The sequence below is a fragment of the Cicer arietinum genome, chromosome 5 (genome assembly GCF_000331145.2).
Source record: "Cicer arietinum cultivar CDC Frontier isolate Library 1 chromosome 5, Cicar.CDCFrontier_v2.0, whole genome shotgun sequence".
NCBI classification, from domain to species: Eukaryota; Viridiplantae; Streptophyta; class Magnoliopsida; order Fabales; family Fabaceae; genus Cicer; species Cicer arietinum.
Genome location: NC_021164.2, coordinates 74829886 through 74844684, shown reverse-complemented (window position 1 = coordinate 74844684; position 14799 = coordinate 74829886). Strand labels below are relative to the sequence as shown.

Here is a 14799-nt window from a genome sequence, read left to right as displayed (position 1 = left end):
TTTAATAATATTTTCTTTTAATAAAATTTAGTAAATTTAAATATGTATTTAAACCAACAATTATAATCTAAACAAATATTACTTTTTCGAATTTTATATATAAATTGAACCAATAAAAATAAATATATTTAATCTAGAATGAATTGCGAAGTAGATAAGAAAAGTATAATGGAATGGTATTGTAAATAGATCCATCTTCGAAATTTGGAGCTTTTATAATGAGGTTTAATGATTTAATAGACTGAATAATTGTGGTAATAATTATGATATGGAATGTATAAAAGTTACAAGTTGATTATACCTACACAAACTCCAAAACACAGTCATAGACAATACACATACCACAAACAGAGTCTCTAAGATTATTAAACAACAGAGACATACATACGCCCATTAATATCAACACAAAACACAACAACAACATTTTCTGTAACAAATTAGAAAGAAAAAAAATAACCTTTTTCTTTTTCTCTCTCTTCATCCCAGCTATGCAGCAGAGTGAAATGGGTTTACCATGGCGTTACTAAGAATGGTTCAATCTCACTCTCACTCTCAGCACAACAACAACAACAACGACAACGGTGGGACCCACCACTTGCTCAATCCAGTACTCCATGATTTTCTCGGCATGAAACCATCTGATACTTCCGCCGATGTTAGGTTACCGGAGACATCAGTCTCAGCTTCCTCCGCCGGTGCACGTGGCCCTTTTTCCACCACCTCTGAAACTGTTTCTGGTAAGTCTTCAAAATATAAAAGCTTTCATTTTTAGGTACATTACCCTTTGCCCATTAACCCCTTTTTGGTTACTTGCTCTTTTTTTTTTTTTTAGTTAATTGATTCTTATTCACTAATGTTCTCTACTTTCCATTTTTATCTCTAAATGGGGTATCAGCAATATCATCACTTTTATTTGGTTGTGTTCTGTTGGTCTTTTATTTTTTCAACATTTTTTTGGATTTGGTTTGTTTTTGTTTCCTTAATTATCTAATGATTAGGCTTTCATGTGATGTTGTTTTAAGTTAATTGAAGCTCTTTTTTTTTTTCCTTTCTTTTTCTGTATGGTGTATGATTTAATTATCTGTTTCCATGAAATAATTGAGAGTGGAGAATCGAATTTAATCATTTTGTGCTGAAAGGGAAAATTGTTAAATTACCATTGTTTTGAGAAGAAAACCTTTTTATGTCCTGTCAATGTTTGGGCATTTGGTACTATAATGATATGAATTTTTAGGTATTTTTCATAATTTTTTTTTTGTGAAACTGTGTTGGTCTTTTTTCCTTTTTTGGTTTCTTAGTGTGTGTTTGATCTGCAGTGACAAAAATTGATTTCGAATGAATTGCTTCTGTAAAGTTAATTATGACTAAATGCTTGCGTAAATTCATGTAAAAGTGAGTTGAATTATAAATTCCAGACTAAAAATCAATTCTTGAAGCAAAAACTACAAATTGTAGCTTCAAGTTAGAATCAATATTAGAAGATAACTAAATATGTCAAAATCAATTTTACACCTCTAAAATCAATTTTGACACATTCAAAAGTAGAGCCAAACTTATTCCATAAATGTGCTTTCTTAATTATTCCATAAAAAGTTGTAATTGAAAACACATTATTTATGGGAAGTTTCTATATATTCTTTAAAGGGAATGTAATGTTTTTCCCCTCATCAATTTGGTAGAAAAGCAGGTAGGGAATCATCTTGAGGGAGTTCCATTCTATGGCCCAAGAAGTGATTTTACTGGCACTGAGATAAGTAACAGACTAGTGGGGAACAAGAGAAGTAATTCTGATTCTTCTTTTATGGGTTCCTCCAGAGATGCCTTCCAAATGGTCCCTGACTCCTTTCAAAACTCACATTTGATGAAGGTTACTTTCAACTATCATTTAATTCTACTCCAATATATTCAATAGTTTAATTTTTTACACTAGTCAGTGTAAAAACTTTTACATTGTCAACAAATCATAACCAAACATACGTGTGATTTTAGAAGTAGTTATGATTAATGTCAAATGTTTTTAATAATTTGACAATTATGATTAATTGACAGTGTAAAAATTCTTTACACAGATCGTGTATATGAAATAAATCATATTCAATAACCAAAAAAGAAACATACTTTTTGCTTTTGTATTCTTTTCTTTGATGTCTTAAGTCCTGTTTTTGTGCAGGTCCTCCGAAATGCGTTTGGCGGAGAGAGGTCTAGAAGGCCTAATGACGATGAAGTGTTACATGCTATGCAGTCAATGAAGCCATCTTCTAGTTCTCAGATATTTCATCCTCCATCCACCACTAAGCTTGATGCAAACAAATGGGAACGGTCTATTCTCACGAACATTGGCCCTTCTATGCAGCATCCTCCGCGTGGAGGGCAGTTGATGACTCCTCTTGCACACCAATTAGCTTCAAATAAGATTAGGGATACCAATGCCGGTCCTTCATTTATCTCTCAGTCTGCTGCTGATGAAGGATCAAGAACCGGAATCAAAGGCCCCGGAGTTTTAAGTTCCATAAACACATCTGCTACTGCTACTGATAAAATTTCATCTGCAGTGCTACTCGGCGGAAGCAGGCCAAAACCTCTAACGAATATAGTAGAATCATTCACACCCCCAAGGTGAATCTTTTTCATAAATACAGTTGTTCAACTCCCTTTGTTTATTTTTATTTTCACTCCCTTTAATTTGGGCAAAAAGTAGTAGACTGACTTTATGCATTTTGGTATTGATGGCAGTCAACACGGGCTAACATCTGCCAGCCGCCAGATGACTATTTTTTACGGAGGTCAAGCGCATGTTTTTGATGATGTCCACCCACATAAGGTCTGACCTCCTATTCTTAACACGTCATATTTGCTTACTGCATTTAGTGAGATAAGGTCTGAAATTAGTTTGGATCTGTGAACCATCACGAAAAACAGTTTGTGCCTTAAAATTTTTGTCTGTGGTTGATTTAATAATTATTCAATCTATTACTCAAACTGTCGAGACAACATTTTCTTCAAAGCCCTATTGCAGCTAAATTTAAAGACATCAGATTTCATCCGATTCCTTACCGCACTTGTGATGCAGTTTCTACAAGTTATTTGGATAATAACCGCACAATATGGTGGCTGTGCTGAACCTATAATATCTGATAGAAAATACTTCATAGTAACCAGGATAGATTTTCTTAAGCTTTGGTACACTGATGGAGTCATTTTCTAAAAGACTCGTTTCTCTTACTGGTTTCAGTGGTTTGAAGAGCTTATTTGAGCTTACCTTTTAACACAAGTGTTTGGACTTATTAAAATAGTTTATGCTAAACCTATAAGCATTTGATTATCAGCTGTTTTCGAGTGTTATTACATTTGATGCATATATTGGAGCATCAGAAACATCACTGTTAGTTTCGAATCAAAATCCAATGAGGTTCTGTTAAATTGTTATATCCTAAATTCTGACTTGGTTTGCTCTTTTACCACCAAGAGTTATCCTACTATGTTGAGCCGGCTACATGGATCGAATATCAATCAATGCCTTCGGGATTTATCAAAAACCAAAATTTAATTAAAATTATTTAGTGCAAAGTCATTATAATGGTTCACCTTTTTTCTTAGGTCTTCCTTTGTCTAGTTTTCATAATAGCTCGGTTTGAATATTAAATCACGAGCAAGGTATGATATTCTTGGAATGGAAGTTTTCAAGAGCACATAGTTTGGCTTGGCCTTGAAATATTCACAAGTCATAACATAAGGTCTTTTATCTGCTTATCTGAAATTTAATGCTTGCCCAAATAGGCAGTAGGGTTTCATGTTTTATCATGACTTCTGCATGCTCTTTGGTGTATGCAGGCAGATGTTATAATGGCTCTGGCTGGTTCAAATGGTGGATCTTGGTCCACGGCATTCTCGCCGAAAACTACTGCAAAACTAACTAATGAAAGTAACTTGCATAGTGGAGAAAATGAAACAGGATTAGTGAGTAATGTGGCATTCACACAAGAGCATCATGGGAAGTTGTCTGTTACCGGCAGTTCTAGTCGTGCTGTTGGGGGGCTTGGTGATCGGGTATCTACTCCAGCTGGTAATACTCAGACATACTACATAGTTTGATTTCGCTACTTTATAGTTTATACTGTCATAACATGCCTCCGTATGGTAGAGTTCATAAAAATACAAAATCTTTTATACCTGAAAACAATAACAGTACTGATCCTTTTTGTGCCATCCTTTATTTCCTTTTGTTTACCTTACAAACCTTTCATTATAAATTCATTAGAATATTGGTCACATCGTTTCCTATAGTTATACCTTGCTTAAATTAAACTAACTCCCAATCTTTTCATGATTTTGGTTGTGACATAATCCTTAGGAAAATTCTTCTATTCTTGAAGTCAAAGTTTCATTTCTTTTGAACTGTTTAATTTGTTGTTGATTGATTGGTAAATATCTGTTTGTAGGGGTACACCAAGGAAGCATTTTTGCTAAAGATACAAGAAATCCGGTTCAAGCAGCTGATCCCAGTTCCGAAGACAAAAGAGCATTGTGAATAGAGTTTGAGGCTGAAATGCTTATGTCAAATTTTCTCATGATCTTTCAAGTACTATTTTTTTAAATTTTTTTTTATAAAAAAAGAGAAGATTATGTAGCAAGAGTAGGATAATTGTTTAAAGAGACTTAACAGATACATCAGCTAAATTTATGAACTGTTTTCAGGTATCTTATTTAGCAGTGTTTCTAAACCAGTCACCTTATCAGGTCAAGCATATTCTTGATATGACAGAGATAACAACCTTACATCATTCAAATGAGGTTCAATAGAATCAGAGTGATAGGAGGGAATATGATTCCTCTTTGTTTGGTTTACAAAGAGAATTTTTAAAGCTAACTTAATTTAGATTTGTATATATTATAAATTTAACTTGCAAATTGCTAAATCATACGAAGAACAGTTGCATGATGAGATTGTTGGATTGTCGAAAAACATATGTTCGTTGGTGCATTTTGTGTGCAAAACCTTTTGTACCACATAGCAACATTTATTAAACTCTTCCCATCTTTCAAATCACTTCAATGAGCTGCAAAACTATTCCCAAGAACTTTGCTTCTAGGCATATCCTCAAAACATCCTACTGTTTGGTAAAATTAATTGATCTACTATGGACCATATGCTTTCGTCGTCCATCATAAAAGCCACCACTATTTATTAGCCGTATTTAATAATAAGAATAATTCTAGGTCCACTAAATTAGGCACTGATGAAACTAACATTGGAAAAGTTGGTGTCATGATTCTTTTCAGGAAAACAATCCGAGTTCAATTCCTGAAGTTGCTTATTTAGAAGATAGTCAAACTCCCTTGAAGTGTAAATTTTTTAAAATTTGCTAAAGAACAAAATAATTTCTCATTACCTAGAAAAATTACTTCAAGAGGTTTTCTTCACACACGTTCATATTATCAATGAATAATTGTACCATTGAGTATTGTCGTACTACATATCATATGTGACATTTATTTATATACACTAAACTTTTAAAATAATTTATATATTCTAGCTATTTTCGAGATGATGTGTTTAAAAACTTTTTTACGGCAGGATATTTGAAATAATTTATTTTCCACAATTTTTTTTTTCTTTTGGCACTAGCAACCGAGTAAAAAGATTAAACAAATTACACAACAATTTTCTAACCGAGTAAAAAGATTAAACAAATTACACAACAATTTTTTCATAGAATAAAGACAGTAGTGCCCAGTTATAAGAGTTGACAACCGTACTTTCTCAGCAGCTTCCTTAATCTAGTCAACTGTACAGACACCAGATAAGTCATCCTATGTGACACCATTGATATCTGCCAGCTTTTCACCCCAGAACTGCAGAAGATCTCAACTACCCATGAGGATTCGAGAGTAGCAATTTGTTTCTGCAACATTTTCTCCAATTTTTTAGTCTCTCCTTTTCTAATTCCCCTCTCATTCATCTTAATACCTCCTCTACTAGTTTTCGTATCATATTTGACAAAATGAAACAACAATAGATCCTTATTATATCATTTGTATAGAAAATATCATAAAATAACTAGCATCTTTCCAAGATCAAAGCAGAATATTCAACGATCACTTTAGTCAGTTGAACACTATATACTCGTACATGAATGCATGACTATGATAGAAATGTAAAAAAAAATCAAATTTAAACCTACGAGTACAGCACTACACTAGGCAGCATGCACAATCACGACAATCTATTTACAGGAATCAATGAAAATAGTAAGAGCCTAAGAGGTCACTAGCAATTAGCAAAGCACGACATTTCCTAGTCTCAATGGCAGATTATTCGAACATGAATACATCATAGAATGAATGGCAATTTATTTAATTCTTCAAAATTGATACATAGTTATGTCAAAAGATACACAAACCAATCAAATAAAATAAAAAAGCAGCGAGACAGATCAAAACTGAATTGCTACAAACCTGTGGTGGTGCTTGGATCACAGTTTGAAAACCGGTCTGGAAACATTGAACTATTGCGTTTGTGTGTGTGTTCAGGTTTAATATAGATAATTATGAGAGTATAACAGGCTAACTTTTTAATTTCAAAAGAATAAAAGACTAAAAAAATATTTTCTTAAATGGGTTTATCCATAGTGGACCATATGATGTAATTGTCTACGCTATACTACATGTGCCATATCCTCAAAAGCTACAATATGCTAATGGAGGAAATATATAGACACAAAAATTGACTATTCACTCAGGTTGCAAACTCTAAGATATGGATTATCAAACATAACATATCTGGACCAGTATGATCTATACTTGGAAACAGCAAGATTTAACCATGGCTTGTAGTTTCCATTGTAGTGAACAACAGCGGCGTTCTCTATCTCTGTTAGGTTCAGAGCCGGGTCATAGCCAAGTCCCAAAACATGCCAACCTCGATCAAGTGGATATGTCAGATTATAAAAGGTGATTAATCCTGGGGGTAAGGTTCCAAGCTTCCAGAGGGTTCTATCCTCATTCTGCAGAAAAGAAAAGCAATAAATTTTACTTCTGATAAGAAGAAACTACTATCCACAAGCAAAAAACCGTAAGACAAGGCTTTATGGTAATTGAATTTGATGCGTGAAACAATTTCATTTCATGATATTCAGATAAACAGAATGAGTTTGTGAATTTTACCATATCTTGCCACCGATGATATATTCCGGTGATGTTTCGTTTCTTCCACTCCTTCAAGTCAAAGACATTCATGCCAAATGCCCAACCACATGCATCGGGACTGAAATTGTTGGAGATCAGTGGATTACTAAAATTTAGGTATTTGTCAAACCTATGGAAGCTCTCCTTGCACGTCTCCACTGCACCATTCACCATACCTTTCAAATCAATTGACCAAAGAGGTGATAAATCTTTCTGCACGACAATGTCATCATCCAAGAATAGAATTCTGTCCAATTTTGGATAAACTTCAGGAAGGTAGAATCTTAAGTGATTCAGCATCGACAAATATTTGGGATTTCTATATTTTAGGTTGTCAGAACCAGCAGATAGGGAGGAAGGATGATTGGCTTTAAAGTAATATTCCTTGATTCTTGCTGATTCAAGTTGACGTAGAACAGAACAATAAGAGGAATTCAGCCACTTGAAATCATCAACATTCTGAACTTCAATGGTTGCTTTAGAAGGAGGGTTGATGAGAAACCACATTTTCATCGCTGCAAAATTTAATTTGTCCGTCACAATATGAAATACATGCTTCTCAGGCTCCTTTGCATTCTGCACAGTAGAATTAACAACCACAGATGCAGCCAGTACATTATCAGAAAAGATAGCATAGTGGAAAAGAGATGGATCTTCAGTCTTTTCTAAGTCAACATTTCCTTTCTTATGATATCCCTGTAGGTAATAATCCGCGGCTAGTTGCAGGGGAAGGCAATGCAATGGTCTAGGCACTGTTTTTGCAGCTAGCTGAATCAAGAATGCACTTCTTTTCTTTTGCATATTCACTCTATTTTCGGTTGACTGAAGCGTCGCCCTTAACTTCCTAGACACCAAATTGCAGTCATAAAGTCGGTCCTTTGCTATAGAAAGAATGTGACCCATAGCTTTTGCCCGATCAAGTGCTCTAGAAAAGGCAACAAGGAGAAACTTTATATGTAAATTGAAACAAACTAATTAGCCTAAGAAACAAGACAAAGTCTATAAAAAAATACCCAATTTGAAGCTCGGCATCAGAATTTGCATCTCCTATCGCTAGTTGACTATCTCTGGAGTGTTGGACGAGAGCTTTGTAAAGAACAGTTTTGTTCTTAGACTTTGCAATATTTGTATAAGCTTTGGCCATTATTATTTGATCTCGCATGAGTTTCAGCGTTGAATCAGAATTTGGGTTTTCGTATTCTCTCCTCCATATACTATACTTTCCCTTGATAGTGGTATCCAATCCTTCGGAGCTTTCAATTGCTGCTGATACAATGTGATTGTCAGTTTCTTTGTCTTTCTGAATAAGTTCAGCAGCACGAGCTTTTCTTCTTTCTAGCCGCATTATCTAAGGGATACGAAACCATTAAAAAAGCACAAACCAACAGTAAAAAAAATATTTATCTTTTCCCTAACAATTTTTGTTTGGCTGAGTTGCAAAAGACAAAGTCGGATAATTAATTACCCGACGCTTCATCTTCACTGGAGTCATTATCATTGACGGGTAATGGGGAAATTTAACGTTTTCTTGCTCATCAGTGGAGTGCTTGAGATTGTCTTCAAATCTTGAATCAGATTGCAATGAAACCAATCCTCCCTGTAAGTATATCAGATTCTAAATATTACCAGATAGTCATAACTCATAATAAAGTAAAAGAGGCAGCTCAAATTGGAATTAAAATTTCATTACACTTACAACAAGAAATGGAAATGCTAAAGTTAAATTAAATACATTGGAAGTTCATGTTTTCTGCTCTAGATAAAAGCAAAGATAACGTACCTGAGAGTTATTTTGACGTTCAGTGTTAGGATTTTCCCAAACCCATGAATCAGATAAGCTACTCATTTTCAACCTAGCTAGCCGAAGATGACCAGACGCATCGCTATATGATGCAATTATATCAATGTCCTACATAAAATCATTATTATTCTATAATTATTATGATATGATCATTAATTATCATCACAGGCTCGTCACCTATGGATACATAAAAATGATTTAATTCATATACACCATCAGTGTAAAGATCTTTTACACTGTCAACTAATTATGATCGTCGAAGTATTAAAAAAGTTTTGATTTCAATCACAACTACTTCTAAAATTGCATAAATGATGGATTGTGATTTGATGACAGCGCAAATATTTTACCCTAATAGTGTATTAAAATTAAACTCATAAAAATAAATAAATAATGTGAAAGAATTGAAAACCTTTTCATCAGGATAATTGCGGACTCTAGTATTAGTAATATCTCGTTCCTGTTTGCAACAAAAAAATAATAATGTAAAATACAAATTAATTAATTAATGAATTAATTCATATTGATATGGTAACATGCGAGATGAACACACCTTGGTGCGATGACATTGATCACAGTCATAGAGGAAACGCGATCCTCTGCAGAGAGAGAAAGTAACTAAGATCTTAAACAGGTATATGAATTATTACAAAGAAAAGATGAATAGAAAGAAGAGAATTGAATAGTTACATGGTTGAGGAATCTACATGATTCGTATAAAACAGAATCTGCAAACGCAATTAAAAAAAAAATAGGGAAGGCATAAATAAACCCTAAAAATCAGAGGAAAAATGAAATGAGAAGTTATAATTATTATTACCGAAAAGAATAAGAAGAAGAACGTAAGCAGTAGTGGGTAAGTCTCCATGGGAGTGAGTTGGAGTTGGAGTTGAATTGAATGATTGAAACTTCTTCACTTCATTATTAATTATTATTACAAATTTTGATTAGTCATTCATCTACGACTAGATCAGATGAGATCCTCATCCTTGTCTTGTTAGTTCGCTTCCCATTTCTTACTTCCCCCCACTTTGATTTGCCTGCCCCAATCAACCAAAGGACTATTTTGTATATTACTATAAATTATATTTACATTAAATTTTCAGGATAAATAATATTTTTATTTAAAATTTATAATAAATGAAATTTGTTAATGCAGTTTAAATATTTGTTTTTAACTTTAATATGAGTAATAAATATAATAAAATATTACAACTAACTAGCCGCTCATCCAATACAACTAACCATAATTTTTTAACTGTAGATTTAAACACAAATTGTGTTTAATAATATTTAAAATTGTAATTAATTGTGTTTATAGTAAATAATAAGTATGTCAAAAGAAATAGTATTTACAAATATTTACGGATAAAATCAAATAAGGACATGAGCCAAATAAGATAACAGGTATCAACGAATAAATTAATTAACATTTTTGCTTAAGTAATGGAAGAGGGTGAAGGGGTTAAAGTACATGTGACATTGTAACCCAAATATCTGTTCTCATACCTACTGACTTTTTTATAAAATAACTATTTAATTATTAAAGTGTAATATAATAATATTATAATATATTTATATGTTATTCATGATATTTCCGGACAAATCATATTTTTAATTATTATTAAATAGTAATATATAGTTAAAAAATTTCGTCAAAAATCATTTAATTTTCAATTTTTTTTAAAATTAATTACATTTGTGGATTCACCGTGTAGATATTTATTTACATCCTTAGTGTATATTAATGAGTAATGTCCCCCTTATTATATTCATTTAACCTTTATTCAAATTGTGTTAATCATCTAATTTATTATCAAAATTTAATATCAAAAGTGTCTCAAAATAACACATGTGTTAATATTAAGGATATGTGTTTCACAAATCGCATTTATGGATTTGGAGTAAACCTTTTTTTTTCTATTCACCATCATTGTAAATTTGTTTTTTATTTAACGACTAATAAAAAATCATTATTTTACATTTTAAAAATTAATTATATGAACATTATTATTGCTTTGAAAGAAATTTGTAGAGCTCTGCCAAATAGATGGTTTCAACATCCTTCCTTTCAAGAGGGATGGTTTTGAGGCAATGTTATGTCAACGCCAATGGCAATGGGATGAACGGTCTCTCTTCGTAAGCTGGCTTATGTTGATTTTCATTGTCCTAGCACAGGAGCACTATACAATCCATAAAATAATATCATGGTTACCTTCATTCTTAAAGTTAAACGTGCTTCCAATCTTATGCAATTTTACCCAATTAGTTCTGAAACATTCACGAGTATGAATTTATCATTTTTTATGTTACAGAAATACTAAGAATTTTCAACCATTTGGAAATAGTAAAAATATCAACTATCCAGTGGAGAATACTCGTCCTTTGGGGGACTGGAATGATATCCAGTTTTAGGATAAACTGTACAAAACCTCAGCCATAAAGAAAGCTTTGTTTAATTGTAAGAATAATAGTCAACAAATGTGAATCATCATAACCCCATAACCACAGCTCATGCATCAGTTTATAAACTGCAGATAATCTTGTTAACCCATCCATCTCCATGGTAATGTGAGTTCGTCGTACCATCATGCCGTTCTGATTTGACTGTGATGTAAATATTTCATGCAACTTAACCTCAAAGATGTCAAGCAATTTTCATTTGGAACTTTGACGCCGAAACCTCTCATTCTTGGCACATTTTTCCTGGCGATTAAAGAAAACTATTTCATAAGTCAAAAAATACTAAAGGCAGTAAGAATGACAACCAGCAATCTTATGTTTAAGAGTACACAGAATTTGCAGCTAAAGTCTCAATTCGAAAATGCCATTCTGAAATCAACTGATGCCATGGGCATTACACGACTTGGAATAGTTAGTCTGATTTTGAGTATAAGTGCCTTGTCTTTCAAAATGAGTTTACTTAGCTCAACTCGATGAAATTGTACAATTTATGGATACCAATGATCTCATACAAAAAAGAAGACACACAACTATCAATTATGTAGTGAGGGAAAAGGTCCCCAAAAAGATCGAACATGTGCAAAATTGGCATTGTGAAATTGACTGATGCCTTATCAGATGCTTGGCTATCATGAACTAACAAAGTGTTATATTGGGATTTTTAACTAACAAAAATAAATGCACAGAAAGCCCTGTCTATCTAAATGAGTTCACTCAGCTCAATTCACATTAATTGAAAAATCGTACATAATTTCTGGATATCAAGGATCTCATACAAAGAGAAGGATGCACAACTATTAATTATGAAATGGGGAAACAGGTCCGCATGAAGATTAACTTATATACAAAATTGGCACCAAAAAGCTAAAACTCTTCTACCACCCAGACCGCCATATAATGAACTGGAGAAAGCATACCTGATAAGCTTTCAACAAAGAATAGCAGCGCTTTTGCTCACCAATTGCTGCAGCATACCTATCCTTAAGGTCATTAAGATTTTTCTCTTCTTCTTGAAGTCCTAGTCGAACCTTTTCTAGTTTCTGTACATATATGCAGCAGCTGAGACTCTTAATCACAGAAAGGACATTCATTGAAAGAATATATATACTCAAGATATTAATATCCACACCAAACAGAAAATGTACCGAAAATAAGCATTTTTTACAATAAAAAACTCAAATTTTCTTCCCTAAAGTATCACGAAATTAAATATGGGTCTAATGAACTTATTGTCCAAATAATAATCACGAGTTTCTGTAAAAAAAAGGCCTTAACACATAATCTATGTCAATTGGTCAATGCAGAAAGGAAAGAGTTGCCCTTTATATTACATTGCATGTACTTTTAAAACTACTTGTAAAGGTTTTTTAATAGCTGGTACAATTAAATATAAGGACAGTATAATTCCAAGTTGCTTATAAAAGCTTAGCCTGACATTTCTTGAAGCACCTTGTGCCTTTTGTTCAAATACGAAGTAATGCCAAAACATTTCAAAAGGGACATTTCAATTTCCAAATTGATTATTCACGAATACAAAAATAGCATTACCTGTTGACTTCCGTTGACAATTCCTTCCATGGAACGAACAAGTTTTATACGACCATCAGTGCTACTGAAGGCCTCTTGAAACTGCAATAAATTGGAAGAAAAACATTGACAACAGATAAAACTTATTCAGAAAACATTATAAAGCACATTTTTTTCATAACAAATAAGATGATGAAATGTTTAGGTCAAACAGTTTTGGTTCTCTGCCACTATGTTTTGAGTTCAAGAAACATTATGCTGGAAATAATCTGGGGGTTTGCACCTCTGAAAGCATAACTCAGCAAAATAGAGCAATGTAGGTAGGTGCAAATATTACTAATGTGATCGGCAGAAGCCTGAGCAATATGTTAGCGAGATATAATTATTGAACAGGAGCAAAGATTACATTTTTGTCTAGAAGGGAATGATATATTAATATACAGGAAAGGAACAATACTAAGCACAAGTAGTGCTGGGAGAACAGATACGTACAGAAGGCGAAAAACAATACAAGGGAAAACAGCACTAAATAGAAGTGGCCCTGAACAGATAGAGCATATAGAGCAGAGCAGCACCTAGAGGAACAACTAACATATTATTTGTATTGATTTTTACATATTTAACATTTAGAAAGCAAAATTATAAGGCAAATGTTAAGAAAGAATTTACAGCATGCTCCAATTCTCCAATGACTACCTGTGAAATGATCGAATTCAATAAAGATGTTTCCTTTAACATCAACTCTTTTATTTCCAAAAGAGCATTGTAGGTAGAATAATATTTGCGGGTCTGTCGATGTTTTCCCTGTACAGTGTCAAATACCAAGGGCATTCACTTTCGAATCTGATATATTTTGGATATTTTAATTTTGTGTACTTTTGGATATTTTGGGTACTTCCGAATCTGATATATTTTGGAAATTTTAATTTTGTATATTTTTGGATATTTTAATTTTGCGTGCCTTTGCATGAAAATACCAAGGGCATTTTATAATAATTAGAACAAGAACGAATATGGTTGAATAATTTAACAGTAAACAACATTATCATCCTCCTAGCAATTTTTTTTCACTTTTCCCTCCTTATATCAAAAGAATTTACAAACCTGTATTTGAGCATACAGTTCTGAGAGCCGGCATTCATACCTGCACAAGCATCTTTTTAATTATTATTAAAAAAAAAATCCTTGTACATAATCTATTTCATCTCATCCAAGGATACATATGTACTAGGAAGATAACTCCAACGTGAATAAAATTAAAAATATTTTAGAGATTAGTAGGGATAAATAAAGGTCATTGATAAGAAAATTTCCTGTCCGATTAAATGAAATATAAGTGAAAGGTAAAAGAAACAAACATACTGGACAACATATTCATTGTAACATATTCATTGTAACAAATCCATCTAGTTTACAACATATTCATCTATACATATTGAATGGAAATATTTTCAGTTTACAACATATTCATCTATACTACATGGAAATATCTTCAGCCAATGTTGAATCTGATCATTGTAAATAAATTCCCACTGACGTGCTTCTTCTGTGCAATATTTTCTCCACAAATTACTTGGTGGTGGTATAGGAGAATTTGGCTTTAAATAAACCTGTTAAAATAATAAATTTATAATTTATTAAAAATGACATTAAAGGTTAACAAATGCATAAAATGGGAATAACTATCTAAGTGAGAAGTTAAATACCTGCACAAAATGACAGTTATTAACAAATGCAACAACTATCATACGATGATCTGAAATAGGTGTTGGTGGTGGACTTCTAAGTGGAAAAAATGTTTCTGATTGGTTAAGTGATAATGC

The 14799-nt window shown here is 32.7% G+C and overlaps 3 protein-coding genes across 4 annotated transcripts; 1 reads left to right on the top strand and 2 right to left on the bottom strand.

The window, feature by feature from the left end:
• Positions 1 to 313: 313 nt before the first annotated feature.
• On the top strand, positions 314 to 4698 carry LOC101509848 (protein TIFY 8). Its single transcript, XM_004501228.4, has 6 exons — positions 314 to 737; positions 1680 to 1867; positions 2171 to 2616; positions 2734 to 2821; positions 3832 to 4063; positions 4440 to 4698. Exons 1-6 carry the CDS (start codon positions 515 to 517, stop codon positions 4526 to 4528), a joined length of 1266 nt encoding a protein of 421 aa, XP_004501285.1. The 5' UTR covers positions 314 to 514; the 3' UTR covers positions 4529 to 4698.
• Positions 4699 to 6331: 1633 nt separating this feature from the next.
• On the bottom strand, positions 6332 to 10036 carry LOC101510161 (probable galacturonosyltransferase 3). 2 transcript variants are annotated; one of them, XM_004501229.4, is made up of 9 exons: positions 9807 to 10036; positions 9677 to 9714; positions 9540 to 9585; positions 9399 to 9446; positions 8966 to 9094; positions 8651 to 8782; positions 8199 to 8533; positions 7165 to 8110; positions 6332 to 7004 (listed from the first exon to the last, which is right to left on the bottom strand). In XM_004501229.4, the coding sequence occupies exons 1-9, from the start codon at positions 9852 to 9854 to the stop codon at positions 6729 to 6731; spliced, it is 1998 nt and encodes a 665-aa protein (XP_004501286.1). In that variant the 5' UTR covers positions 9855 to 10036; the 3' UTR covers positions 6332 to 6728. The 2 variants fall into 2 exon arrangements, with proteins under 2 accessions (XP_004501286.1, XP_004501287.1); XM_004501230.4 differs by lacking the exon at positions 9677 to 9714 and having other exon boundaries at positions 9807 to 10035.
• A 1215-nt stretch (positions 10037 to 11251) lies between these two features.
• On the bottom strand, positions 11252 to 14239 carry LOC101510715 (uncharacterized). Its single transcript, XM_004501231.4, has 5 exons — positions 14081 to 14239; positions 13673 to 13780; positions 12998 to 13078; positions 12367 to 12489; positions 11252 to 11692 (listed from the first exon to the last, which is right to left on the bottom strand). Exons 2-5 carry the CDS (start codon positions 13712 to 13714, stop codon positions 11645 to 11647), a joined length of 294 nt encoding a protein of 97 aa, XP_004501288.3. The 5' UTR covers positions 13715 to 13780; positions 14081 to 14239; the 3' UTR covers positions 11252 to 11644.
• Between the last annotated feature and the right edge of the window lie 560 nt (positions 14240 to 14799).

What these genes read in the sequence shown, in the direction of transcription:
- LOC101509848 (XM_004501228.4), top strand. Translation starts at nt 515, where the DNA reads ATGGCGTTACTAAGAATGGTTCAATCTCACTCTCACTCTCAGCACAAC. An exon ending in AAAACTCACATTTGATGAAG is followed by an intron (nt 1,868 to 2,170) that starts GTTACTTTCAAC and finishes GTTTTTGTGCAG; the next exon opens with GTCCTCCGAAATGCGTTTGG. An exon ending in GAATCATTCACACCCCCAAG is followed by an intron (nt 2,617 to 2,733) that starts GTGAATCTTTTT and finishes TATTGATGGCAG; the next exon opens with TCAACACGGGCTAACATCTG.
- LOC101510715 (XM_004501231.4), bottom strand. Translation starts at nt 13,714, where the DNA reads ATGTTAAAGGAAACATCTTTATTGAATTCGATCATTTCACAG. An exon ending in TTGTCAACGGAAGTCAACAG is followed by an intron (nt 12,490 to 12,997) that starts GTAATGCTATTT and finishes ATATATGTACAG; the next exon opens with AAACTAGAAAAGGTTCGACT. An exon ending in CTTTGTTGAAAGCTTATCAG is followed by an intron (nt 11,693 to 12,366) that starts GTATGCTTTCTC and finishes TTTAATCGCCAG; the next exon opens with GAAAAATGTGCCAAGAATGA.
- LOC101510161 (XM_004501229.4), bottom strand. Translation starts at nt 9,854, where the DNA reads ATGGAGACTTACCCACTACTGCTTACGTTCTTCTTCTTATTCTTTTCG. An exon ending in TCTTCTTCTTATTCTTTTCG is followed by an intron (nt 9,715 to 9,806) that starts GTAATAATAATT and finishes TTGCGTTTGCAG; the next exon opens with ATTCTGTTTTATACGAATCA. An exon ending in CAGTGAAGATGAAGCGTCGG is followed by an intron (nt 8,534 to 8,650) that starts GTAATTAATTAT and finishes CGTATCCCTTAG; the next exon opens with ATAATGCGGCTAGAAAGAAG.